Genomic DNA, 24,854 nt, shown 5'->3' with positions numbered 1-24,854 from the left:
CCAAAAACAGGGAGACCCTGTTGTGCCCCCTCCCCCCAAAACCCCCAGACCGCAGTGCAGGCTGGGCCTGGGACTCCCCAGGACCCCAAATCTCCCCAGACCTCTCCCAGAAACCCCAACCCCCCCCCCCCAGCCCCCCTCAAGGTTGGCCCAGGATCACCCTGGACCCCCAACCCCCCCCCCAGGAGCTCCAGATCCCCCCAGAACCCCTTGAGACCCCCCAGGACCCCCTTGAGAACTCCCAGATCCCAATCGGGCCCAGCCCAGGATGTCCCCTGAGACTCCCCAGACGCTTCCCAAGACCCCTCCCCCACGGTCCCCTCTTAGGACCCTCATCCCCCATTCCCCCACCTGTCCCGGCCCCTCCGCAGCTCCCGCAGCTCCGGCCTCTCCCAGCGCCTCCCGCAGGACCCGCCCGAGCCCGGGGCGCCCGGGGCCACCGGGCTCATGCCCGGCCCTGGGGTCAGGGGACGCCATTTCCGGCTCGCCTCTGATTGGCTGCAGCGGCGCGGGGGAGGCAGGTGTTGCTGAGGGGAGCCGCACGGTGATTGGTTAGTTTGGGAAGGTGCGGCGCGGTGATTGGTTGATTCGGGGCAGGGCACGCTACTATTGGCTGGGTGGGCTCACACACGCGGCAGGTTGTGGGGGCATTTCCGGTTTTTTTTGTGAGCGGGGGGAACATTCCCCATTCTTGGGGGAACTTTCCTGGGTTTCTGGGGTAACATTCCTGGATTGTTAGGGGAACATTTCTGGATTTTAGTTTGTGGCAACATTCCGGTACATTTTGTGGGAGGTTTCCGGATTTTTGGGGGAAAGTTCACTGGGTTTTGGGGCACATTCCCGAGTTTTTGGGGGAACATTTCCAGAGTTTTTGAGGGGAATGTCTCTGGATTGTTGGGTTACCGAGGGAACGGAACGCAGGGCTGGAGGGGGTTCAGGGGAGGGATCCGCGCCGGGGCTTAGTCCCCCAAGGCGCAGGCGGGGTCCGCTGCCGGAACCGGCCAAGGGGATCTTGGGTGGGGACCGGCAGCTCCCGGCAGCCGCGGCGGCGCCCAGCGCAGCCGGCGCGGGCCGGCAGCGGGGGACGGGACCGACGGGACCCCCGGTGCGGACAGCGCGGCGAGCCCAGGCCCCGCGGCAGGACGGACCCGGCACTGCCGGCGGAGCGGCCGCGGGCCAGGCGGCCGGGAGCGGGGCACACAAATTCACCGGCGGGGCCGGAGCCGGGATGGGGAGGGGGACCGGCGGGGCAGCCGCGGGGATGGGGGGGGCGAGTGGGACCGGAGGAGGCAACACTTGCAAAGGATCCCAGTCTCTTTGTTTCCTCCCTTCCTCCTGTTCCCAGCCCTCTCTCTTCTCCTTCCTCCCCCCTTCCCTTCCCCCCCCCCCCCCGTTTTCCTCTCTTGTTTTGTCTCGGTGGTTTCTGATACTTTAAAGATTTTTTTTTTTATTCTTTCAAAATCTCCCGTCCAGCATATGGCATATTCTTTCTTCTGGATTGAACGGTTCTTTAGAATTGATAAATAAATTTTAGAGCCTAACAAATCTAAACTTCTACTTGGATACTTTGAAAGGGTCAAAGAGCTAACTCACAACCTCCTAATGTTGTTTTTCTCATCACCTTTTTATTTATCCTTTGGCAAGTTATATATCTTTCAGTCACTTGCCTTGTTACTCAAAAAAAAAATCCCAATGCATCCATATCTCCTTTGTGTGTTACATATTCCAGTGCTCATTTAGAGCATATAATTCACAAGTTTGAGTTTACCAGTTTAAGGTAAATTTCCCTTTTTAAATAGTTTGCATGTTTTTCTCATCAACTACGGCATACCCTATATTTTCTCTTTGTTCAGGGATTTGTATCTCTGTTAGCTAGCATAACCCCCTCCAAGGGCTGCCTTGGGGTATCTCGGCTGGTATCCTTTTACTCCCTTTTTCTTTTTTTACTGGTTTTCTGCCCCATTTTTCAAGATCTCATCTATTCATCTCATGCCTCTGTTTCCCACTTTCTTTAACAACCTGAATACCACATTGGTTTTTTTCAACTACACAAAAAGTCCTTTCTCTCACCATACCATCCAACACAATCCACCTCCCTCCAAGGAGGTAAAGCTCAAAATAAACAATCTGCATTACATATCTTCCACTCATTTGCATTTACTCAAATTTATTTTCCACTCACTCTCGCACACACTTTTACACCCTCAGGCCTGTTCATTCATACTTCTACATTTCCCTTTATTTTATTGCACAGAGTAAGGAAACATTAGCAAACCTCTTAGATTTACACAAAGGGATTTCTGTTGCCAGAGAAGCCTGGATCGTGTAAGCCCCCACCCTGACCCCTTCCACCTCCCTGAGGTTTGGCTATCCCTCTTCCCCAGAGATAGCCTCAGAGTCAGGGGTTCGGACCTCCATACCTTTCCCGGATCTGGACTCCCCGCTCCCCCCACTGGGAGAATGGGTAACACGAGTACCCTGCACAGCCACTGTGCTAAAAGGTCCTACGATACTGAGCCATCCTTGCTTTGGGGGGCAGCCTCTCTGGGCTCCGCCAGGCCTCCGGGAAGTGCCCTGAATTTGGTTGCCTCTGGTGCCAGTTCACCTTTGAGGCTGGCTGTGTGTGATTCACACTTTGCAGTTACAGCTTCCCTCTCACACCCAGGGGAACAAGGCTTGTTTTGCGGGTTTTGCCTCAGCCACCACTTGCAGTGGAAACGGCTTATTGGTGCGGGACCCACTCTCACATACCCAACAAGACAATAAGGTACCTTTCAATTCACCTAATTACACTTCAAGGTGTTACTGGCTAGTGCTGGTGTTCTTAGATATCCCTCAATCTAGCTGTGTTGTCCAAAGCAGAATTTTTAGGGGACCCTCCCACACATTTTACCTTTTTCTTTTTTTCTTTTTTTTTTTTTTTTTTTTTTCCCACCAATTGATTATGTCAGGAAAACCCTCTTTTTACCTTTTATTTTCCCCTCCACCCCAATGGATCCAACTCCGTCCCAGAGACCCAGTCCCAGTTTCCCCCGGGGGAATTCTCTCAGTCATTTTTATCATTCACTTCTTCTCTTTACTGGCCATTTTTCTCACGAAAAAGATGGAAACGCAGCATGGGAGACCACACTCTTGCTTGGCAAGTCTGGGATAACCAGCATTCTCTCGGGCACACGCATTCATATCCCCCCCTTATCCACCCCATCCCAACAAATACCTATCCTTTGTCCTTGGGTCTTTGTTCTTCTTGAACACTTTAGTCTTAGGGGCTAATTACCACTGTTTTAGGGAAGCCTTTCCCTTTTCTTTGTTTTATTGTCTCCTTTTGCCCATGGATCATAACCTGTGTCTGTGGGTCACACCAGGGGAACAAAGTGAGGCTGCCTGACAGGGCAGGACGCATCTTCCTCACCCTGACTTTCCTAAGGCACCGACAGAGAGGTGTTAGCAACCATCCTCTGCTACCATAATTGTGAAAAACACCAATCACTTGGTTTTTGAAATTTTTAAAGTTTAATAACAATAAAATGGGTATAAAAATAGTAATACAATTAGAGTAATAAAATTTAGAGTTAGGACAATTACAGGACAAAAAACAAAGAATTATGGACGTCCGGGTGCTCTCAGACACTAAGTCATGAAAAGCATGCCTTGTGAACAAAGGGATCACCCTTAAAACAATACATTGTTACATATTCATATATCCTTCATGGTTATGCATACATTCTGTTTAAAACGAGAAACTCTGTCTGTTGTATGTCAACTTTTTTCTTTTAATCCCCACAGCATCTTCGAGTCTGAGCAAGGCCTGAAGAAATTAGCTTCTTCTGATAAGAAAACAATAAATTCTTCTTCTCTGGAAGATTTGGGTGTTCCTTGAAGCAAGTATCTCATTCCTAAAAAACTCTTCATATACACAGTTGCTATTTTTAACATCATGTTGTAACCTAAAACTATATTTAACACTACTTAAGAGAATTTCTTTCTAACATTACACATATAATATTCATTGTAACATTTGCAAAAAGCCAATCATAAAATATGCATTTTTCACACTATTAAACTTTTAAAATTTTAACACAAGTGATTGGAGCTTTTCACAGGGAGGAAAAGAGATTTTGGGGTTGAAAAAAGGAGGATTTGGGATTAAAAAAGGAGGATTAAGGATGAAAAAGAAGGATTTGGGGTAAAATAAAAAGAGGATTTGGGCCAAGCTGAATTTACCTGGGGGAGTGTGACTGTGCAGGGGGTTTAGGGTAGGGTCAGGACCATTTTTGGGGCAGTTTTCTGGCATTTTGGGGTAGTTTTATGGAATTTGGGGGCAGTTCTATGGGATATGGGGAGATTTCTTATGAGATTTTGGGTGATTTGGAGGGGTTTGGAAGGATTTCAGGGTGTTTCTATGAGATTTTGGATTGGTTTGGAGGGATTTGGGGTGTTTTTGTGCAGTTTTTTGGTATTTAGGGGCACGTTTCATGTGTTTTTTCGGGACTTTGGGTTATTTTAGTCCCAGGTTGTTTTGTGGTTTAAGGGTATTTTGGTGGGGTTTGGGGTGTTTTGGGTCACTTTTTGGCAAAGGAGATCTCCATGGCATTGCTCTGGGTGATCCCTGAAATGAACAGGGTCTATACCTTTATTAGTGTTCAGCTCTTTATTAAAAAGTCAGCTCGGCAGGGGGCTGTTGTAGCTTTTCCAGTAGCCGAAGGGTGAGAAGGCGTGCAGAGTCTGTCCCTGGAGTCTCCATGGCACACTGAGGTGAAGAGGTGTCCAGTCTGTATCTGAAGTCCCCATCAGCAGACCATCCTCTCTCCTTTCCTCCTGGCACCCTGGTAGCCGAAGGGTGGGGGGATGTGCAGAGCCTGCTGCCGAGGTCCAGCAGCAGCTCTCCCCTCTCCTTCCCTCCTGGTAACACCAGGAAGAGTTGTTCCTTTGTTCCTGCTTCCCACAGCCCAGTCCAGTCTGGTCCTCTGCAGGTTATGGTTGTTGTAAATGAAAATTTGTCCAGCCAAATTAATATGAAAAAATAAAATATTTATTTTGCAATCAAATTTTATCAAGCCAGCCACAAGGAAAGAACAGTGCCACAAGGAGTCAGCCTCAGCAGAGGTTTTGGATCCTAATTCTCCCAATCTTCTTCCAACTCCTGCTCACCCTGGCAGCTGTGAAATCAAGTAAATTTCCCACTTCAAGTAAGTGGGATAGAGTGTTTTTGAGGTGGGAACAAGTGATTTAGAGATGGGATTGAGCCCTTAGGGGTTAAAATTCAGTTGCTTTCACTGAGATTGAGTTGTTTTGAGGAGACAGATCAATCCCTCTTGGCCTTTAGAGAAGAGGGAACAGTGCCTAAAATCCCCCCAGAACCCACAAATCCTCCAGAATCTGTCCCCAGACCTTCAATTCCCTCTCAAACACCTGTGAAATGGTGGGAATTTAGACATCTTTGTTCAATTTATTGCTTTTTAACCCTGTTTTGGCTCTTTTTATGGGATGAAGATGAATTACAAGAAAATTAAGGCCAAACGAAAGGATAAGCATCAGCATCCAGCTATCTTTCCAACATGGATCACAGAAAATTTGGGTCACCACGTCTCTTCCCAATGTGGGTTCTCCAGTGGAGGATGGGGTTACAGCAGCATACAAAGCTCTTCCCGCAGTTGGGGCACTGATAGGATTTCCCTTACCGGTGGCTCCATTTGGTGTTGGGTCAAGTGAGAGCTGTTGGAAAAGCTCTTTCCACACTGAGAACACTCGTGGGGCCTCTCCCCAGAGTGAATGCGCCAGTGCCTGATGAGGCTGGAGTTGCGCTTGAATCCCTTCCCGCAGTCGGGGCAGCGGAAGGGCTTCTCCTCCATGTGAATCTGCTGATGCTCAAGGAGATGGGAGGTAATCGGAAATCTCTTCCCACACTCACAACACTCTTAAGGTCTCTCCCCAGTGTGGATCTTTTGGTGGATGATCAACTTGGAACGCAGACTGAAGCTCTTCCCACATTCCCTACACTTGTTTGGCCGTTCCCCAGTGTGGGTCCTCTGGTGCTGGATCAGGATGGGCTTCCGACTGAAGCCCTTCCCACATTGCCCACACTTATAGGGCCGTTCCCCAGTGTGGATCAACTGGTGCCTGATCAGGGTGGAGCTCCGTGTGAAGCTCGTCCCACACTGCCCACACTTGTAGGGTTTCTCCCCAGTGTGGATTTTACGGTGCTGGATGAGGGTGGAGTTGTCCTTGAATCCCTTCCCGCAGTTGGGGCAGCAGAAAGGCCTCTCTTCTGCGTGAATCCGATAGTGCAGGAGGAGATTGGAGCGGGTCTGAAATCTCTTCTTGCATTTATCACACTCATAGGGCCTCTCTCCAGTGTGAATCTTTTGGTGGACGATCAGGGCATCCCGCTGCCTGAAGCCCTTCCCACATTCCACACACTCGTATGGCCTCTCCCCAGTGTGGATTGCCTTGTGCCTGATCAGGTGGGAGCTCCTCCTGAAGCTCTTCCCACATTCCCCACACTCGTAGGGCCGTTCCCCAGTGTGGGTCCTCTGGTGGCTGATCAGGTCAGAGCTCCTCTTGAAGCTCTTTCCACACTCCATACACTTGTGGGGTTTCTCCCCATCAGGAAGCTCATGCATCATTAGGTCCGAGGTCTGGCTTGATCTCCAGCCACCTTCCTGGCCCAGGGTGGGTCTTTCCTCCTCAGATCCCCGCAATCTGAATTTGCAGCCCCTCCTTGTGTGCAATTTCCAGGGCTTTTCCTCCCTTTTAGATTCCTGTGCCATGGATCCGCTCAAAATGGACTCTTCCATGAGGTTCTGCCATGGGGATTTGTCCTCTCTAGTCTCCATCCTCAGCTCCTTCCCTGGGGGAGGAAGAGACAAGGAGAGGATGGGATTTGCCTCTGTGCTAGAGGGAAGGGGAAGGAGATCCCCCAGTGTGTCCCAGGCAGGAGGGCACCGGCAGTGGGGCTGTCCTGCAGCCGGGGGCCAGGCTGGGCTGGGAGATGGAGCAGGAGAGACGGGGAAAGGGGCACTGACTTCTTCCTCACCTGCCTGGGGGTCCCGGGACATCTTCGCCTTTCTTGCAGCCTTCTCCTCCATCTGGCCGAGGGTTGGGAAGGGGAAATCCTAGTTTTAGGGGAAAACAAGGGATGAGCACATTGAGTTTGAAGGTTCCTCTGCCCAAGTCCATCTCTAGAAGTCACCAGCCACCTGGGCTCCATAAAAACCTCCCAAACACCAAGATTCAGCCCTGAAAATGCCTCCCAGGAGTTCCCCATCCCTGCTCCCTCCCCTCTGGTGTTCAAGATTTCCCCCTGTCCCAGCTGCTGGGGGTCATGGTTGTATTGGGGGTCCCCATTCTCCCCAGGCTGCTGGGAGTCCCAGCAATCCCAAAAGCTCCCCCCTTTTGGCTCTCCCCATTTAGGGATGCTGGGGGTTTTTGGGGTCCCGGGATCCCTTCTCCCCTTATTCTCTGCTTTGGGTGCAGGGGGTTCAAGGAGTCCCCTCCACCCCTCTCCAGGCTCTTGAGGGTCCCACCAATGGTGGCACTCAACCCTCTTTTGTTGAGAGTTTTTTGCAAGAGAATGGACATGCAACATATGCACAATCCAGCCAGCCTTTATAGAAACTGAGTAAGGTCACAATGCCCTTGAAGGATACGAAAGGAGAACACGCTCAGGTCCAGACAGCTTAGGATGTAAAGGCAGACAAGCAAACTGCAGCGAGACACATGAAGAAAAAATAACTGAATTAACTAAAAGCTTAAAATGCATGCACAGAAGGAGTTAACCAATCATATATTAGCTTGAGGCATGTGAACAGTTAAGCCTAAGCAATTATGTATTAGTTTGAGGTAAGAGAATAGAACACAGTATAAATAGAGCTTAGTTTTTTCAATAAATCAGCTTCACTTGATCATCTTGATCATGGCGTGATGTCCCGTTTCTGATCCTTTGCATTTTTTAGCACCCGAACAGGGACCCAAAGATGGCTATTTCACTGTTATGCAGAGGTTCAGCTACAGCCTTCAGGAAGCAGAGAAGCTACTTGAAAGTATCCTCGCTGCCCTGGCAAGAAGAAGATAGTTTGGAGCTACAAGTAAAGACAAACTGATGAAGACAAATTGATCTCACCTGGATCGGGTGAGTGGCCGGGGAGGAAATGTGGTCAGACCATGAGAGAGATGGGGTCCAAAAACTTCTCCAGCATATCCTCTCTAAGAGATGGCAGAAATATAATGCTGCTACTCTGAATGGACTTATTTACTGGGCATGAGATCATAACACCATACCAGGGGTGCATGTCGCTTTTGAGGTATTGACATGGGAGGCTGTGGGCTGCATGATATGGGACTGTATTGCTTCGGGTGGAGGTGAAGCTAAAGAGGCATCTAAATATGCTACCCTGTGGAAAAACATCATAGACGTATTAAGAGTGATGAAAGCAGAAAAGAAAGCGGCTGCAGCAGCCTGTGCTGTGTTTGCCCCAAGCCCAGACTCTGTCACAGGCATTTCCTGCTAGCATGTTATTCTTGACTACATTAAACATTCCTTCATGTGGCCCCCAACCCTCCAGCCTGGTTCCAGTAACCGAAAAGGAACTCAAACCCTCAGACCAGAAACAAGAGTGAGGAAGCTACCTCCCTCAGAGGTTTGAGCTGCTGACCCAAGAATAAAGGTATTCAGGAAAAGGGAGCAGCCAGTGATGAAGTGTTAAAAGTAGTGCATTCATTATCTGAAGATGAGGCTGAAGAAGAAAAGATATATTCAGGATCTGCCTTGGTAGAAGAGGACTTAAAAGCTTTGGTAGACAATTTGTAAAAGTTAGTAATTCAACAAAGTGATCGAGTCACTTCCCAAAAGGACTATTCTTTTGCAAAGAGGGAGCTGCCAACTATTTTAAGCTTTTGAAAGAGTTCTCAACGAATGGAGAGGGAGGTGGATACCCCTCTCGACCACAGAGTATTGTGAGTTAGAGGTAGACCCTGATATAGAACCCACACAAAAAAGGAAGTGGAAAGGAGTTATAACTTAAGCAATAATAGAAGGGTCTTTTTCCCCCAGTACTATAGAAGCCTTCCCTGTGGTAACCTAAGCCACAGGGCAAGGATGGGAGCCATCTGATTGGAAGATATTAGAAAAATTGAAAAGCGCCCTTACACAATACGGCTTGAAGCCTCAATTAGCACAATCATTATTGCAATTCATTTTTACAGCAGATACTTTAATTCCAGCAGATGTTCAAACCTTGGTTATATTAATCATACCCCCGCACCAGCAAATTCAGTTTTAAAAGAATTGGGAATGGGCATGTAAAAAAGAGGAAGTAAGACTTCAGGCTCAAGGGGACCCATTGTTTGGAATCCCAGCACAGCAATTATTAGGAGAAGGCCCCTGGTCCACAGCAACTAGCCAAGCCCGAAGTATCAATGATGTTTTGCATCTAAACCAACAACTTGCATATAACTCGGTCCTTGCATTGCCAGACTGGCTGCATACTCAGGCTTTTACACGGATATGTCAATAAGAAAAAGAGGACTTTGTTAAATGAAGACTGCTCGCAGAGAGCCATCTACAATCACCCCAACCTAGATCTGGATACAAAGCAGAAGCTGTTTAAGATGCTTGCCTCTGACAACACTAATGACAAGACTTGGCAGATTTTCACCACGTTGCAGAAGGGAGCAGAAGTTGTTGACATGCTAGAATTAATGACCAGAACCACACAGAGACAGAAAGCACAGAGACAGAAAGCATCCTGTGGCTGCTGTGGTACAAGGTGCTGTAAAGCCACTACTTTGAAAATTAGAGAAAAAATCAGAAGGAAAAAATATCAAATGTTTTGGATGCGGAAAGATAGATATATACAGTCAATGTTGATCTGCCCCAATGAAGAAGTTTTGCTCCAATTGCAGGAAGGATAATCACAACACGAGTGCAAGTTCCAGCGAAATGGATCACAGAGCATGACCCCACACGCAAAGACACAAATTCAGGGAGCTGCTAGCTCAATCTCCTCTGGAGGACTTTACCCACTTCAATCAGTGCCAGAATGGACGTGGAAACTACAGTAGACTTTACCATCACTGACTCTGCAGTACATCTGATAGAGACTAATAAGGGACCTTTGTGGGATGGGCTTAGTGCTTTCCTGTTAGGGAGATCATCTGCTAGCAAAAGATTAGATGTAATTCCCGCGGTTAGTGATGTGGACTATCAAGGGGTTATCAAAATTATGGTTAGGACATTTTTCTCTCCTGTATCTATTCCTAAGGGATCACGAATTACTCAACTTGTTCCTTTTAAGCCTTGTGCCCCTGTACAGGATTAAAGGAGCAGGAAAACAGGCGGTTTTGGTTCCACAGGTAACCCAGAAGTGTATTGGGCCATGGATATCACGAGAGGTAAACCAGGTAACAGGTAACCTTGATTCATCCCAATGGTAATTCTATTGCTAAGAGGCTCACAATCAATACCGGAGCAGATGTAAAAATAATTTCAAACACTATATGGCCCAGGAACTGGCCAGTAGTCAATCCTGTTTTGGGAATTGCTGGAATTGGTGGAACCCAAGCAACTTGGTTAAGTAGGGAAATAATTATCTTTACTTTTCCAGATAAAGTAAGCATAACAACAAGACCCTATGTCATGCAGACTCCTGGTAATTTGTTAGGTTTAATTGGCAAGGATTTGTTAAGTCAACTAAAGGCCACAGTTGCTACATAACCTTTTTAACAGCAGCCATTGAGGGACCAGCCACGGTGAAATTAATGGGAAGAGGTTACATGTACTTACTTACAGATAAAGGAATTCGCTGGATTCTGGCTCAGTAGGTTAAACCTTACCTGAAGTCACACCTGCCAGCTAATACCCTGTCCAGAAGCAGAACATTGGCAACAACACCGACTTTAGACACAGCTGAACCCAATACTTCAGGCACCTGACGGTTGAACAACAATTGAACTTTTTTCCACAGCCATCAACAGATGTGGACCTGGGGTAATGGTAACCAGTAATGACAGCTTACCACTACTTCCAATACAGGTTTTAAACCAAATTGAACAAGCTTGTCTCATTCACGGCTATTCTTGCAAACCATGGATCAAGGTCCAGTGTGTTAAATGCAAACTGAAGTGGTGGCAACAAGTCTGTCAGGAAAATAACCTTTTTATAGCTCGCAGGAAAAAGAAAAAATTTAGCTCTACTAATTTAGCTTGCAATAGATGTTTTAGTATACCTAATACACTTAATGTTGAGCACACGTTAGCAATATTTTTAGGGCCTAATCATAGAAGACAACCTCCCCCTGCACCCTTTACAAGAATATTTTTACAACATTGGAATTTTAGCCAGGATTTATCCCTTATTGAAACACAGGATCAGCAAGTTTTGCTTTTGATTCAATTTCACTTGGCAAAACAAGCCGTAGCAAATCAAACTATATCATGAGTCAGATTACAGCTACAGAGTGTGGGAGAGGAATAGCAGTACCACAACAGCATCACGTTCCTGACTGTCAGTGGGATGAGGCCAAAGAATATTGGGCAAAGCATAGAGGTGCTCTGCAATGGTGACAATAATGCCAATTGTTCCACAAATAATATTGATGATTGTAGTAGATAGGGACAGGCGAACGGAAGATTTCGGGATGTGACGGAAAGAAAGACCCCTTCCCCCTCTCACCCTGCAACATGTTATCCATTTACCCCAAAGAATGTAACCACACCTAACCCAGTAGTTTTCCACTCCTGACTAACCCTAGAGACCCTACCAACCCCTCCTGACGTAGCAGAGTCCCCCAAGACTATTTAAACCCATGAGATAAGATAATAAATGCTTTCAACCGTCCACCACACTGGTGCCTGCGTGTGTCGTTGGCCCGAGTGGCCCAGGGGAGACTGGGCTGCCGTGCTGTTCCTTGAAACCAGGTCGCCTTGCCTTCCCCTGAAGGCAACAGATGATGATCATTGCAATAATAGAAAAAATGCAGGGATTGCTTAACATCGATCAGCTAACAAACATGCGGATTACATGGGCTAATCAAACAGGGAAGGAGTCAATTTGCTTATCATTAGCTACACCTTCTGATCCTTTTTGTACTTGTTTAATTGGAGTTCCATTAGCTTCTATGGAAGAATTAGGACCTTGGACTAAGGCCACAGTGCACAAAAATTTAAATGAGGCTTGGTCAAGTTGGTGCATGATTTAATGGTGGAATATCCAGAGGGGACCAACCTCTGCAAATTGATGCGACACTTTCGGGATTCCAATGAACACCTTGTCAGCACAAGCTTTTACAATTGCCCAGGGATTGAACATTACTAGCATGGAGCCACATGAGCTAGACAACCTGGGTTCTATGCCAGGCAATTACTGTCTATTGTTTTTGGATATTATTCTACAGGCTCAGATTTGTCTGGTATAAAAGAGGGATGACCAAAAAATGATAGCACTGGGATATCCCCTGGCTCCTCATGGTATTACAATATCGCAGATTATTGCAACAATTGGATAAGACCTTTACCACCAGAGCAAGGTATGGCTAAAATGCAACCTCCTGGGGTTTTCCTCATTTGTGGGGATAGAGCCTGGCCTGCAGTGCCCCAGAAAGCATTGGGAGGATCATTTTATTTTGGCAAACTAACATTATTTACCCTTAACATCCACCAGATGCTTAACATCAGTCACAAGTCCTAGTGCTTGAGACATAGTGTGCATCAGTTGGGCCCTGAATGTAGAGATGAGGTACAATGATGGGACCCACCATCAGTTATATTGGCATCATTTTTCATGCCAGGAGTAGCCTTGGCACAGGCCCTCACGCAATTGAGGCGACGAGCATGTTGGACAGGGAAACAAATTAACATCATGTCCACAGTGCTAGATGAACTCACCACTGATGCTGATAGCATACGCCATGCTGTGTTACAAAATAGGGGTGCCATAGATTTTTTATTGCTAGCAAAAGGACATGGTTGTAGATTTTAAAGGGATGTTTTGCATGAACCTTTCTGATCACTCTGAATCAATTCACAAAAAACTTTTGCAACTTAAAGAAAACATGAAGAAGCGTACAGATGTTGATAATCCTTTTGATGAGTAGTTAAAATCTTGGGGCATTACTGGTTGGCTTAAGGACTTATTACAGTGTGTACAGAGAATAACTGAACATGCCATTAATTCAGTCTGGCTTGTGCAAAAATAAGGGGGAATTGTTGAGAGTTTTTTGCAGGACAATGGACATATGCAACATATGCATAATCCAGCCAGCCTTCATAGAAACTGAGTGAGGTCACAATGCCCTTGAAGGACACGAAAGGAGAACACACTCAACTCCAGACAGCTTAGGATGTAAAGGCAGACAAGCAAACTGCAGCGAGACACATGAAGAAAAAATAACTGAATTATCTAAAAGCTTACAATGCATGCAAAGGAGTTAACCAATCATGTATTAGCTTGAGGCACGTGAACAGTTAGGCCTAAGCAACTATGTTTTAGCTTGAGGCGCATGAACAATCGAACACAGTATAAATAGAGCTTAGTTTTTGCAATAAATCAGTTTCACTTGATCATCTTGATCATGGAGTGATGTCCTGTTTCTGATCATCTGCACTCTCTGGGCTCCCCTCTTTGGGCTCCTGAGGGACACAGGGCTCTGCTCCTCCAGGCTGCCTCTGCTGGCAGCTGCCACCAGGGCCTCCCAATGTACCCCCAAAGGGCCTTTTTTGCTCAGCTTTGGAGTTCTTCATTCTCCAAACATCCCCACAAAAAAACCCAACCCAGGGACACCCACGGTATCTGGGCCACGCTCCCCCTCCTCAGATACCTGAGGGATAAGAGGCAATGATCCTACAGGTGTGGGGCTGCAAATTCATGGAGGGCACAACCTCACGGTCCCTTCCCCTTCTTTGATCCTCCTTTGTCCTTCCTCTTCCTCCTGCTCATCCTCTTCCTCACCTCCTTATCCTCCTTCCCTTCCATCCCTCCTTCACCCTAAGCTCACCTCTTTCTCCTACTTCCATCCCTTCTCGCTCCATTCATCCCTCCTCTTCCATTGCTACTCTTCCTCCCCCTGGAGCAGTCACACCCTTGGTGCCCCATTTCCTAAGCCCTCGCAGCCTGCGGGATGAGTGAGGAAGGAGCTGGGACAGGTCGGGATGGGCAGCGCAGGGCTCTCGGCTGTTCCCAGCCGCTGTTCCAGGGAGGAACCCGGCCTGGGCCAAAGGAGAGGCAAACTGGGAAAACTGGGGGCTGCACATCCAAACGGGCTGGCTGGGGACCCTGCCTGGGCACTGCTGGCCCTTGGGGCTCCTCTGGGACAGCCAGGAGGGGGGAACACACAGAGGGCTGGGGGATGCCAGGAGTGGCAGCACTGGGAGGGACTGGGCTCTACTGGGATCACACTGGGTGTGAGTAGGAGCCTGCAGGAGGTAATTGAGACCATGTCATCAGGAAATGGGATACACTGGGAGTGACTGGGATTATGCTGAGGGTGACTGGGAGCAGCTGTGAGAAACAGGGATCATGTCAGAAGCAACGGGGATGAGCTGGGTGTGACTGGCTGTATGCCAGGGTGATTGGAAACCACAGGGCTTTTACTGGGACGAACTGGGATCCTGCTGGGGGTGACTGGGATCATACTGGCAATGAGTGCAAATACACTGAGGCTGACTGGGAATGGCTGTGAACAAATGCGATCATACTGGAAGGAACTGGGAGTGACTGGGAACATGCTGGAGGGAAATGGGGTACACTGGGAGATACTGGGAGTGACTGCAACAAAAGCGAGGGTGAAAGAGAGCAACTGGACACATGTGGAGCACAACTGGTTCATACTGGCAGTGACTGGGAGCGCAGTGGGGTCATATTTGGATCATATTGGGAGTGACTCGACTAAAATGGGAGTATCTGAAAGCAACTGGGAACACACCCTGCACATCATCCCCCATAATGGGGGTAACTGGGAGCAAATGGAATCATACTGGGACTGACTGGCTTGATCTAGGAAGCAACTGGAACCATGCTGGAGGCAGTTGGGACCATACTGGGAGAGACTGGAAGTAACTGGGTGTCGTGGTTTGACACGGAAAGATAATTTTTTCCGGAAGGAAGAGGTCAATTTGGATATTGACCAATTGAAAGTAGACACGCCTCTGAGAACACAGAGGGGTTAAAAGCAGAATTCTCAGGGGAACTTGCTCTCTTTAGTTCCGGTCAGCGTGCAGTGCAGCCTCTCCCCTGCCCGGCCGTGGCTGGGTGGGGGAGGGGAAGTCTCATGGCCTGATGGAGGTAACTCCGAAGGGTGGAAGGACTGGAACCGGGCTGGCCCCTGCAGATAGAAGGGTGGAAGAAATCTAGGATGTTTCCGTTCCCCCCCCCCCCCCCCCCGCAGAGTTTCTCTCCCGAGACGGAGAGAGAAAGAGACAGCGGAGAGAGAAAGAGACAGCGGCAGTTCTGTCAGCAATTCTACTGTGAGGAAGGAGGAGCGGGGGGAGCTGCAAGGTGCCCAGTGCGTGGGAGTTGCTGGATGTCCGGGCATTGAGCCATCTTAGGAGTTTGGACTTTTAACCCTTCCTTGAGAAATGAAAGCTTTGTGAATTTTCCTTTCCCCTCCTCGGTTTGAAAGAGAGGAAGAGGGACACTTTAGACCCTGGGATGTTAAAAGGAGGAATTCTAGATGGGAGGGGGATAAGGAGTGACTTTTAGCTGGACTTTTCCGTGTTAGCCACAACCTGAACCAATCTTCTCCTCCAAGAGAGACTGTGTTTTGGGAGGATGCCAGTGAGTCAAGAGACTTCCTTCAGCTGGGAAAAGACAAGAGTATAGTGAATGGAGAAAAGGTTAGGGGGTTTGTGGTAGTGTCCCCCTGTCCTGGAAAAGAAAGATAAGAAAAGAAGATCTCTGTTCTTGAGCCCTCGGCCCCAGGAGAAAATAATAAAAAACTAAACTGTTGTTTTCTCTCCTCTTGGCAGGGCATCCTTGAAAGGAAAAATCTTAAAAGCAGTCTGTCCATCTATGCATTGGTAGCGAGAACACTGTGCATAGAAAGGAGAAGGGTCACTCACCATGGCAAACTTTTTCTCCGGGCGGTGCCATGTGTGACATGGAAACACAGGATGTGAAGCTGTGTTTTCTTGGGGGGGTCTGTGGCATAGGAGAAACTCTGTTCCCTCGATAGACTGAGTATTAATTGTCTAGAGGGTAGAAACCTGATTGGGGTCCAGATAGTGTCTCACTGTGGTTTGTTGGAGTTGAGTGGTGGGGGGAGGAATGCTTTGCAAGGTTTTCATTTGATCCTTGTGTAGTTTTTTTTTCCCTTCTTTAGTTTTCTCTTTTCTTTTGTAGTAGTAGCTTAATAAAGTTTTTTTCAGTTATTAAGCTTGAGCCTGCTTTGCTCTGTTCTAAATTCCACTTCACAGCATTCAAGGGAGGGATCACATTTTCATGGGGGCACTGGCATTGTGCCAGTGTCAAACCATGACACTGGGATTATACTGGCACCACACTGGGAGTGGCATGTGACTAGGCTCAAACTGGAACTTACTGGAATCATATTGGGGTTGAAAGGGAGTAACTGGGATCCCACTTTGGCTTACTGGGAGCAGCTGAGAGGAACTGGGATCATGCTGCAAGCAAATTGGAGGAACTGGGAAGGACTGGATGCAAGCTGGAGGCAACTGGGATATTCTGGGCATGAGTAGTGGATCATATGGGGATAACTAACACCTTCCTGGGACCATTGGCAGTGTCTGGAAAGGACCACAGACATGCTGGGGGGAACTGGGATATACTAGGAGGGCCTGTAACCATACTGGGGTGACTGGAACCACACTGGGAACTATGGAGACCATGCTGGGGAGAACAGGGACCATACTGGGGGCAATTGGGTTCAATTAGGACCACACTGGGAATGTCTGTAACCATAGTGGAGTGATGGAACCACACTTGGAACAGCTGGGCCCATGCTGGGAGCAACTGGAATTAGACTTCAAGTGACTGGGATCATACTGGTACTGGCTACACTCATACTGGTATTAGAGTGGGTGTGAATGGAACCTGACTGGGAGTTACTGGAAGCTATTGGGCCCGTGTTGGGAGGAAAATGTGGACACACTGGGAGCAACTGGGATCAGCTAGAAGGTACTGGAACCATGCTGAGAGGACTGAGACCACAACTGGGGCAACATCAATCATACTGGGAACAACTGGGACCACAATGTGGGCAAACGACAGAAACTGGGATCATGCTAGAGGTAACTGGGAAAGACTGGGATCATTCTGAGGTAACTAGAACCTTACCCAGGCAACTGAAATATACTGGGAGTGTCTGTAACCATACTGGGGGGACTGGAACCACACTGGGAAAAGCTGGCAGCAGGCTGGGGTCAATGCTTTGGGACAGTCAACCTATGCTGGGGGCAACTGGGCATGACTGGGACCCTGCTGAGAGGGACTGGGATGATTCAAGGGGCAACTGGGATCATATTGCGAGGAACTGGGAACAACTGGGACTATGCTTGGGGACAACTGGGATCATACTGGGATCACACTGGAAGCAGCTGGGTTCATGCTGGGTCAGACTGGGATCACATAGAGGGTGACAAGGATGATACTGGGATTGACTGGGACTGGCTGCGAGCAACTGGAATTGTGCTGAAAGCAACTGGGAGAAAGTGGGAGTGAGTGGGATAAACTGGGAGAGACAGAGAGACACTGGGATCATACTGGAGGCTACTGGGGTCATGTTAACATTGACAGGGAGCAACTGGGATCACACTGGGGGCCACTGGCATCAGACTGGGAGTGACTGGGGTCATACTGAGAGTGGCTACAATCATACTGGGATTAGAGTGAGTGTCATTGGACCATGACTGGGGGTTACTGGGAGCTACCAGGCCCATGCTGGGAGCCAGCTGGGGACATAATTAAAGGAACTGAGATCAGCTGGGATAAAACTGGGGGCAACTGAACTGCGCTGAGGTACTGGGAGTGCCTGGCAATGACTGAGAATGTTCAGGGCAACTGGGATCTACTGGGAGTGTCTCAGAACGCATGGGTGGTGACTGGGACCAGACTGGGAGTGACTGGGAATGTACTGGGGAAACTGGGAACATGCTGGGGGCAAGTGGGAATGACTAGGGCCTTGCTGAGATAGACTGGGATCACCCTGGGAGTGACTAGGACTGGGAACACACTGGATGAAAGTGGGAAGAATCGGGAGCAACTAGGACCTTGCTGGGGTTAAATTGCATCATCTTAAGGGAATGACTGGGAGGGACTCGGTTCATACTGGGAACAACAGGGATACTGCAGGGAGTGAGGGGAAGTGACCAGGGTCATACTGGGAGCAACTGGGCTCATACTGGGAGTGACGAGGAAACTGGAAGCACATGGGGGCAAAAATTGGGCTCGTACTGGGAGTGCCAAGGAAAGTGGAAAAACATGGAGGGAGCAACTGGACTCATAGTGGGAGCAGTCACTCTCAGCCCTGGGACCTCCCAAAAACACCTCCCAGGTACCCCCAAGGTGACCCCAAGGGCCATCTGCAGCTCGGCTTTGGAGCCCTGCGAGCTCCAAACATTCCCCCCAAAAAACCCCAAACCCAGGCACCCCCGGGGATATTGGAGTCAAGCATCCGCTCCCTGAGCACTTGCGGGATGGGGGGCGATGGTCCCAGGGCTGTGGGGACTTCAGGGAGTGCCAGGGCCACAAGATTCCTTCTCTGCTCTTCTCTTGCTGCTCCCTGTGGCGGCTGTGCCTCTTCCTCCCCCTTCCCAAAGGCTGAACTGTGAGGGGAAAGGGGGCAAGGAAAGGGCGGAACCCTGAGGGGAAAGGAGTGTGGTCAAGGGGATGCACGGTCCTAAGAGGGCTTGGTTTGACCTAAACTCACCCAAAAGGGCCTCAGATACAGCCAAAATCCACCAGATTTGCCCTAAAATCAGCCAAAGGGGCCCTAAAATCCACCCTAAATCCACATGGTTTGGCCTAAAATCAGCCAAATGGGATTAAAATTATCCAAAGGGATCTAAAATCCAACCCAAATGGCCTAAAATTACCCCAAATGTTTTAAAAGCCACACAAAGTGTCTTAAAATCACCCGTAAATCTCTCAAATGCACCTAAAATCCACCCTGAAAGTACCTGGTTTTACCTACAATCACCCAAAGGTACCTAAAATCACCCAAAGGTACCTGAAACCAGCACAAGAAGGCCTAAAATCACCCTAAAAAGGAGTGGTTTCACATAAAATTCCCCAAAGAAGCCAAAAACCTACTCAAATAGGCCCAAAATCACAAAAATAAGGGACCTAAAATCACCCACACAGGACTAAGATATTCACCTATGTGGGCCCAGTTTGTCCTAAAATGACCCAAATGGGCCCAAACGCCCCCCACATGGGTCTAAAATCATCCAACGGGATCAAAAATCCCCCTTAAACCAGATTCAGCCTAAACTCAGCCAAAGGGGCCAAAAATCCACCTGAAAATGCTTGGAATGCCCGCAGGGGATCTGAAAGCCACCCTAAACCTGCCCAGTTTGTCCCAAAATCCCCCAGAGGGGCCAAGCCTGAGACCGAGCCAGGGATCGCCTCTGGGAGGGACCAGGGAGGGCTTGAGAGGGCTTGGGGCATTTGGGCCTCTTCTGGGCTTTAGGGAATTGTGTTGGGAGCTTAGGGGGAATTGTTGGGGATTTTTTAAAAGAATTATTAGGTTTTGGGGGAGTTGGGGAATTTTGGGGGTTTTTGTGGATCTTGGGGTGTTTTATTGGTGCTTTGGGAGGGGTGTTTTTCAGGGGATGTTCGGGGGCTAAGTGAAATTTTTTGCTTCTTTTTTTTTGATTTTGGAAGGTTTTACTGGGGTTTTGTGGATTTCTCTGAAATTTTGGAGGGTATTATTGGAATTTTTGGGGGATTTGGGGGGGATTTTATTCAAATTCTGGGGGTATTTAGTGGGATTCTTTGAGGATTTGGAACTTTTAGGAATTTTTTGTGAGTTTTTGGGATTTTTGTTTGGATTTGGGGAGTTTTGGGGTTTTTTTGGGTGTTGCCGGAATTTCTTTGGGTCTCTGGGTGATTTTGTGATACTTTGTGTGGGTTTGGGGACATTTTCGGGGGATTTGTGAGGTTTATTTGGGATTTTGGGGGGTTTGTTGATGTTTCAAGAGATTTTGTGGGCTTTTATTTGGATTCTAGGGTGTTCTAATGAGATTTTGTGAAATTTAATCGGGATTTCCTGGGTTTTATTAGGACTTTCTGGGTTTTACGGAGATTTTGGTTCCTCTCGGCCCTTCGCCACACCCAAGGACAACCCCAAAGCCCCCCATAACTCCAGTAAAACCTCCAAAAATTCAAATAAAACCCTCCAAAGCCCCAGAGAATCCCACAAAATCCCAGTCGAAACGCCTCCCAAAAACAAAAATGAAAAAAAACTCCCAAAAATGCCAATAAACACCCAAAAAAAACCCCAAAAAACCAACTTTTCCAAAACACGAATAAAATCCCCCAAAACCCAAAATCCCCCAAATACACAACACCACCCCTATAATTCTCTCCAAAACCCAATAATTTTCCCTAAATTAAAAAAAAAAAAAAATCCCCCGAATCTAAAAAAAAAAGCCCCCTCAATCCCTACAGACCTCCCAAACAGCTCTCCAGAACCCCCCAGACTCACTGAGGGCTGTCCTGGATCAGCGGGCACCGGCTGGTGGAACAGGAGCCACTTCAAGGGGCCCTCCGAGCTTTTTGGGGAGGGGGCACCATTACAGACCCCCCAAAAACAGGGAGACCCTGTTGTGCCCCCTCCCCCCAAAACCCCCAGACCGCAGTGCAGGCTGGGCCTGGGACTCCCCAGGACCCCAAATCTCCCCAGACCTCTCCCAGAAACCCCAACCCCCCCCCCCCAGCCCCCCTCAAGGTTGGCCCAGGATCACCCTGGACCCCCAACCCCCCCCCCAGGAGCTCCAGATCCCCCCAGAACCCCTTGAGACCCCCCAGGACCCCCTTGAGAACTCCCAGATCCCAATCGGGCCCAGCCCAGGATGTCCCCTGAGACTCCCCAGACGCTTCCCAAGACCCCTCCCCCACGGTCCCCTCTTAGGACCCTCATCCCCCATTCCCCCACCTGTCCCGGCCCCTCCGCAGCTCCCGCAGCTCCCGCAGCTCCGGCCTCTCCCAGCGCCTCCCGCAGGACCCGCCCGAGCCCGGGGCGCCCGGGGCCACCGGGCTCATGCCCGGCCCTGGGGTCAGGGGACGCCATTTCCGGCTCGCCTCTGATTGGCTGCAGCGGCGCGGGGGAGGCAGGTGTTGCTGAGGGGAGCCGCACGGTGATTGGTTAGTTTGGGAAGGTGCGGCGCGGTGATTGGTTGATTCGGGGCAGGGCACGCTACTATTGGCTGGGTGGGCTCACACACGCGGCAGGTTGTGGGGGCATTTCCGGTTTTTTTTGTGAGCGGGGGGAACATTCCCCATTCTTGGGGGAACTTTCCTGGGTTTCTGGGGTAACATTCCTGGATTGTTAGGGGAACATTTCTGGATTTTAGTTTGTGGCAACATTCCGGTACATTTTGTGGGAGGTTTCCGGATTTTTGGGGGAAAGTTCACTGGGTTTTGGGGCACATTCCCGAGTTTTTGGGGGAACATTTCCAGAGTTTTTGAGGGGAATGTCTCTGGATTGTTGGGTTACCGAGGGAACGGAACGCAGGGCTGGAGGGGGTTCAGGGGAGGGATCCGCGCCGGGGCTTAGTCCCCCAAGGCGCAGGCGGGGTCCGCTGCCGGAACCGGCCAAGGGGATCTTGGGTGGGGACCGGCAGCTCCCGGCAGCCGCGGCGGCGCCCAGCGCAGCCGGCGCGGGCCGGCAGCGGGGGACGGGACCGACGGGACCCCCGGTGCGGACAGCGCGGCGAGCCCAGGCCCCGCGGCAGGACGGACCCGGCACTGCCGGCGGAGCGGCCGCGGGCCAGGCGGCCGGGAGCGGGGCACACAAATTCACCGGCGGGGCCGGAGCCGGGATGGGGAGGGGGACCGGCGGGGCAGCCGCGGGGATGGGGGGGGCGAGTGGGACCGGAGGAGGCAACACTTGCAAAGGATCCCAGTCTCTTTGTTTCCTCCCTTCCTCCTGTTCCCAGCCCTCTCTCTTCTCCTTCCTCCCCCCTTCCCTTCCCCCCCCCCCCCCCCCCCCCGTTTTCCTCTCTTGTTTTGTCTCGGTGGTTTCTGATACTTTAAAGATTTTTTTTTTTATTCTTTCAAAATCTCCCGTCCAGCATATGGCATATTCTTTCTTCTGGATTGAACGGTTCTTTAGAATTGATAAATAAATTTTAGAGCCTAACAAATCTAAACTTCTACTTGGATACTTTGAAAGGGTCAGAGAGCTAACTCACAACCTCCTAATGTTGTTTTTCTCATCACCTTTTTATTTATCCTTTGGCAAGTTATATATCTTTCAGTCACTTGCCTTGTTACTCAAAAAAAAATCCCAATGCATCCATATCTCCTTTGTGTGTTACATATTCCAGTGCTCATTTAGAGCATATAATTCACAAGTTTGAGTTTACCAGTTTAAGGTAAATTTCCCTTTTTAAATAGTTTGCATGTTTTTCTCATCAACTACGGCATACCCTATATTTTCTCTTTGTTCAGGGATTTGTATCTCTGTTAGCTAGCATAACCCCCTCCAAGGGCTGCCTTGGGGTATCTCGGCTGGTATCCTTTTACTCCCTTTTTCTTTTTTTACTGGTTTTCTGCCCCATTTTTCAAGATCTCATCTATTCATCTCATGCCTCTGTTTCCCACTTTCTTTAACAACCTGAATACCACATTGGTTTTTTTCAACTACACAAAAAGTCCTTTCTCTCACCATACCATCCAACACAATCCACCTCCCTCCAAGGAGGTAAAGCTCAAAATAAACAATCTGCATTACATATCTTCCACTCATTTGCATTTACTCAAATTTATTTTCCACTCACTCTCGCACACACTTTTACACCCTCAGGCCTGTTCATTCATACTTCTACATTTCCCTTTATTTTATTGCACAGAGTAAGGAAACATTAGCAAACCTCTTAGATTTACACAAAGGGATTTCTGTTGCCAGAGAAGCCTGGATCGTGTAAGCCCCCACCCTGACCCCTTCCACCTCCCTGAGGTTTGGCTATCCCTCTTCCCCAGAGATAGCCTCAGAGTCAGGGGTTCGGACCTCCATACCTTTCCCGGATCTGGACTCCCCGCTCCCCCCACTGGGAGAATGGGTAACACGAGTACCCTGCACAGCCACTGTGCTAAAAGGTCCTACGATACTGAGCCATCCTTGCTTTGGGGGGCAGCCTCTCTGGGCTCCGCCAGGCCTCCGGGAAGTGCCCTGAATTTGGTTGCCTCTGGTGCCAGTTCACCTTTGAGGCTGGCTGTGTGTGATTCACACTTTGCAGTTACAGCTTCCCTCTCACACCCAGGGGAACAAGGCTTGTTTTGCGGGTTTTGCCTCAGCCACCACTTGCAGTGGAAACGGCTTATTGGTGCGGGACCCACTCTCACATACCCAACAAGACAATAAGGTACCTTTCAATTCACCTAATTACACTTCAAGGTGTTACTGGCTAGTGCTGGTGTTCTTAGATATCCCTCAATCTAGCTGTGTTGTCCAAAGCAGAATTTTTAGGGGACCCTCCCACACATTTTACCTTTTTCTTTTTTTCTTTTTTTTTTTTTTTTTTTTTTTTTCCCACCAATTGATTATGTCAGGAAAACCCTCTTTTTACCTTTTATTTTCCCCTCCACCCCAATGGATCCAACTCCATCCCAGAGACCCAGTCCCAGTTTCCCCCGGGGGAATTCTCTCAGTCATTTTTATCATTCACTTCTTCTCTTTACTGGCCATTTTTCTCACGAAAAAGATGGAAACGCAGCATGGGAGACCACACTCTTGCTTGGCAAGTCTGGGATAACCAGCATTCTCTCGGGCACACGCATTCATATCCCCCCCTTATCCACCCCATCCCAACAAATACCTATCCTTTGTCCTTGGGTCTTTGTTCTTCTTGAACACTTTAGTCTTAGGGGCTAATTACCACTGTTTTAGGGAAGCCTTTCCCTTTTCTTTGTTTTATTGTCTCCTTTTGCCCATGGATCATAACCTGTGTCTGTGGGTCACACCAGGGGAACAAAGTGAGGCTGCCTGACAGGGCAGGACGCATCTTCCTCACCCTGACTTTCCTAAGGCACCGACAGAGAGGTGTTAGCAACCATCCTCTGCTACCATAATTGTGAAAAACACCAATCACTTGGTTTTTGAAATTTTTAAAGTTTAATAACAATAAAATGGGTATAAAAATAGTAATACAATTAGAGTAATAAAATTTAGAGTTAGGACAATTACAGGACAAAAAACAAAGAATTATGGACGTCCGGGTGCTCTCAGACACTAAGTCATGAAAAGCATGCCTTGTGAACAAAGGGATCACCCTTAAAACAATACATTGTTACATATTCATATATCCTTCATGGTTATGCATACATTCTGTTTAAAACGAGAAACTCTGTCTGTTGTATGTCAACTTTTTTCTTTTAATCCCCACAGCATCTTCGAGTCTGAGCAAGGCCTGAAGAAATTAGCTTCTTCTGATAAGAAAACAATAAATTCTTCTTCTCTGGAAGATTTGGGTGTTCCTTGAAGCAAGTATCTCATTCCTAAAAAACTCTTCATATACACAGTTGCTATTTTTAACATCATGTTGTAACCTAAAACTATATTTAACACTACTTAAGAGAATTTCTTTCTAACATTACACATATAATATTCATTGTAACATTTGCAAAAAGCCAATCATAAAATATGCATTTTTCACACTATTAAACTTTTAAAATTTTAACA

General features: G+C 48.5%; 2 protein-coding genes and 2 long non-coding RNA genes across 9 annotated transcripts in view; 2 read left to right on the top strand and 2 right to left on the bottom strand.

The window, feature by feature from the left end:
* The window catches only part of LOC144247902 (uncharacterized), a 38,878-nt gene extending 38,376 nt beyond the window's left edge, over window positions 1-502 (bottom strand). Inside the window, exon 1 of one of the 2 annotated variants that reach the window (XR_014958719.1) lies at window positions 352-502. Coding sequence is in view for 1 of the 2 variants with exons in the window: in XM_085593536.1 (XP_085449662.1) it covers window positions 352-449 (98 nt within the window). In the remaining variant the exon portion in view is untranslated. The remainder of the gene's footprint in view (window positions 1-351) is intronic. The other variant, XM_085593536.1, reaches the window with a different exon arrangement.
* LOC144247901 (uncharacterized) lies at window positions 459-20,464 on the top strand. 2 transcript variants are annotated; one of them, XR_013341364.2, is made up of 3 exons: window positions 459-1,105; window positions 3,787-3,881; window positions 7,956-20,464. It is a non-coding gene; the product is annotated as an uncharacterized LOC144247901 (long non-coding RNA). The 2 variants fall into 2 exon arrangements; XR_014958720.1 differs by having other exon boundaries at window positions 3,787-20,464.
* On the bottom strand, window positions 3,491-21,188 carry LOC110482560 (uncharacterized). Of its 4 annotated transcripts, none has more exons than XM_077789589.2 (4): window positions 21,108-21,188; window positions 20,658-20,724; window positions 7,037-7,115; window positions 3,491-6,850 (listed from the first exon to the last, which is right to left on the bottom strand). In XM_077789589.2, exons 3-4 carry the CDS (start codon window positions 7,086-7,088, stop codon window positions 5,919-5,921), a joined length of 984 nt encoding a protein of 327 aa, XP_077645715.2. In that variant the 5' UTR covers window positions 7,089-7,115; window positions 20,658-20,724; window positions 21,108-21,188; the 3' UTR covers window positions 3,491-5,918. The 4 variants fall into 4 exon arrangements, with proteins under 4 accessions (XP_077645715.2, XP_085449660.1, XP_085449661.1 ...); XM_085593534.1 differs by lacking the exon at window positions 20,658-20,724 and adding an exon at window positions 8,123-8,393; XM_085593535.1 differs by lacking the exon at window positions 20,658-20,724 and adding an exon at window positions 8,123-8,205.
* LOC144247903 (uncharacterized) lies at window positions 21,175-24,854 on the top strand. Its single transcript, XR_013341367.2, has 2 exons — window positions 21,175-21,542; window positions 24,561-24,854. It is a non-coding gene; the product is annotated as an uncharacterized LOC144247903 (long non-coding RNA).

The sequence above is a fragment of the Lonchura striata genome, chromosome 16, assembly GCF_050655825.1.
Source record: "Lonchura striata isolate lonStrDom1 chromosome 16, ASM5065582v1, whole genome shotgun sequence".
In the NCBI taxonomy this organism is placed as follows: Eukaryota; Metazoa; Chordata; class Aves; order Passeriformes; family Estrildidae; genus Lonchura; species Lonchura striata.
The sequence above is the reverse complement of the archived record's forward strand: the minus strand, read 5'-3'. Positions and strand labels throughout refer to the sequence as shown.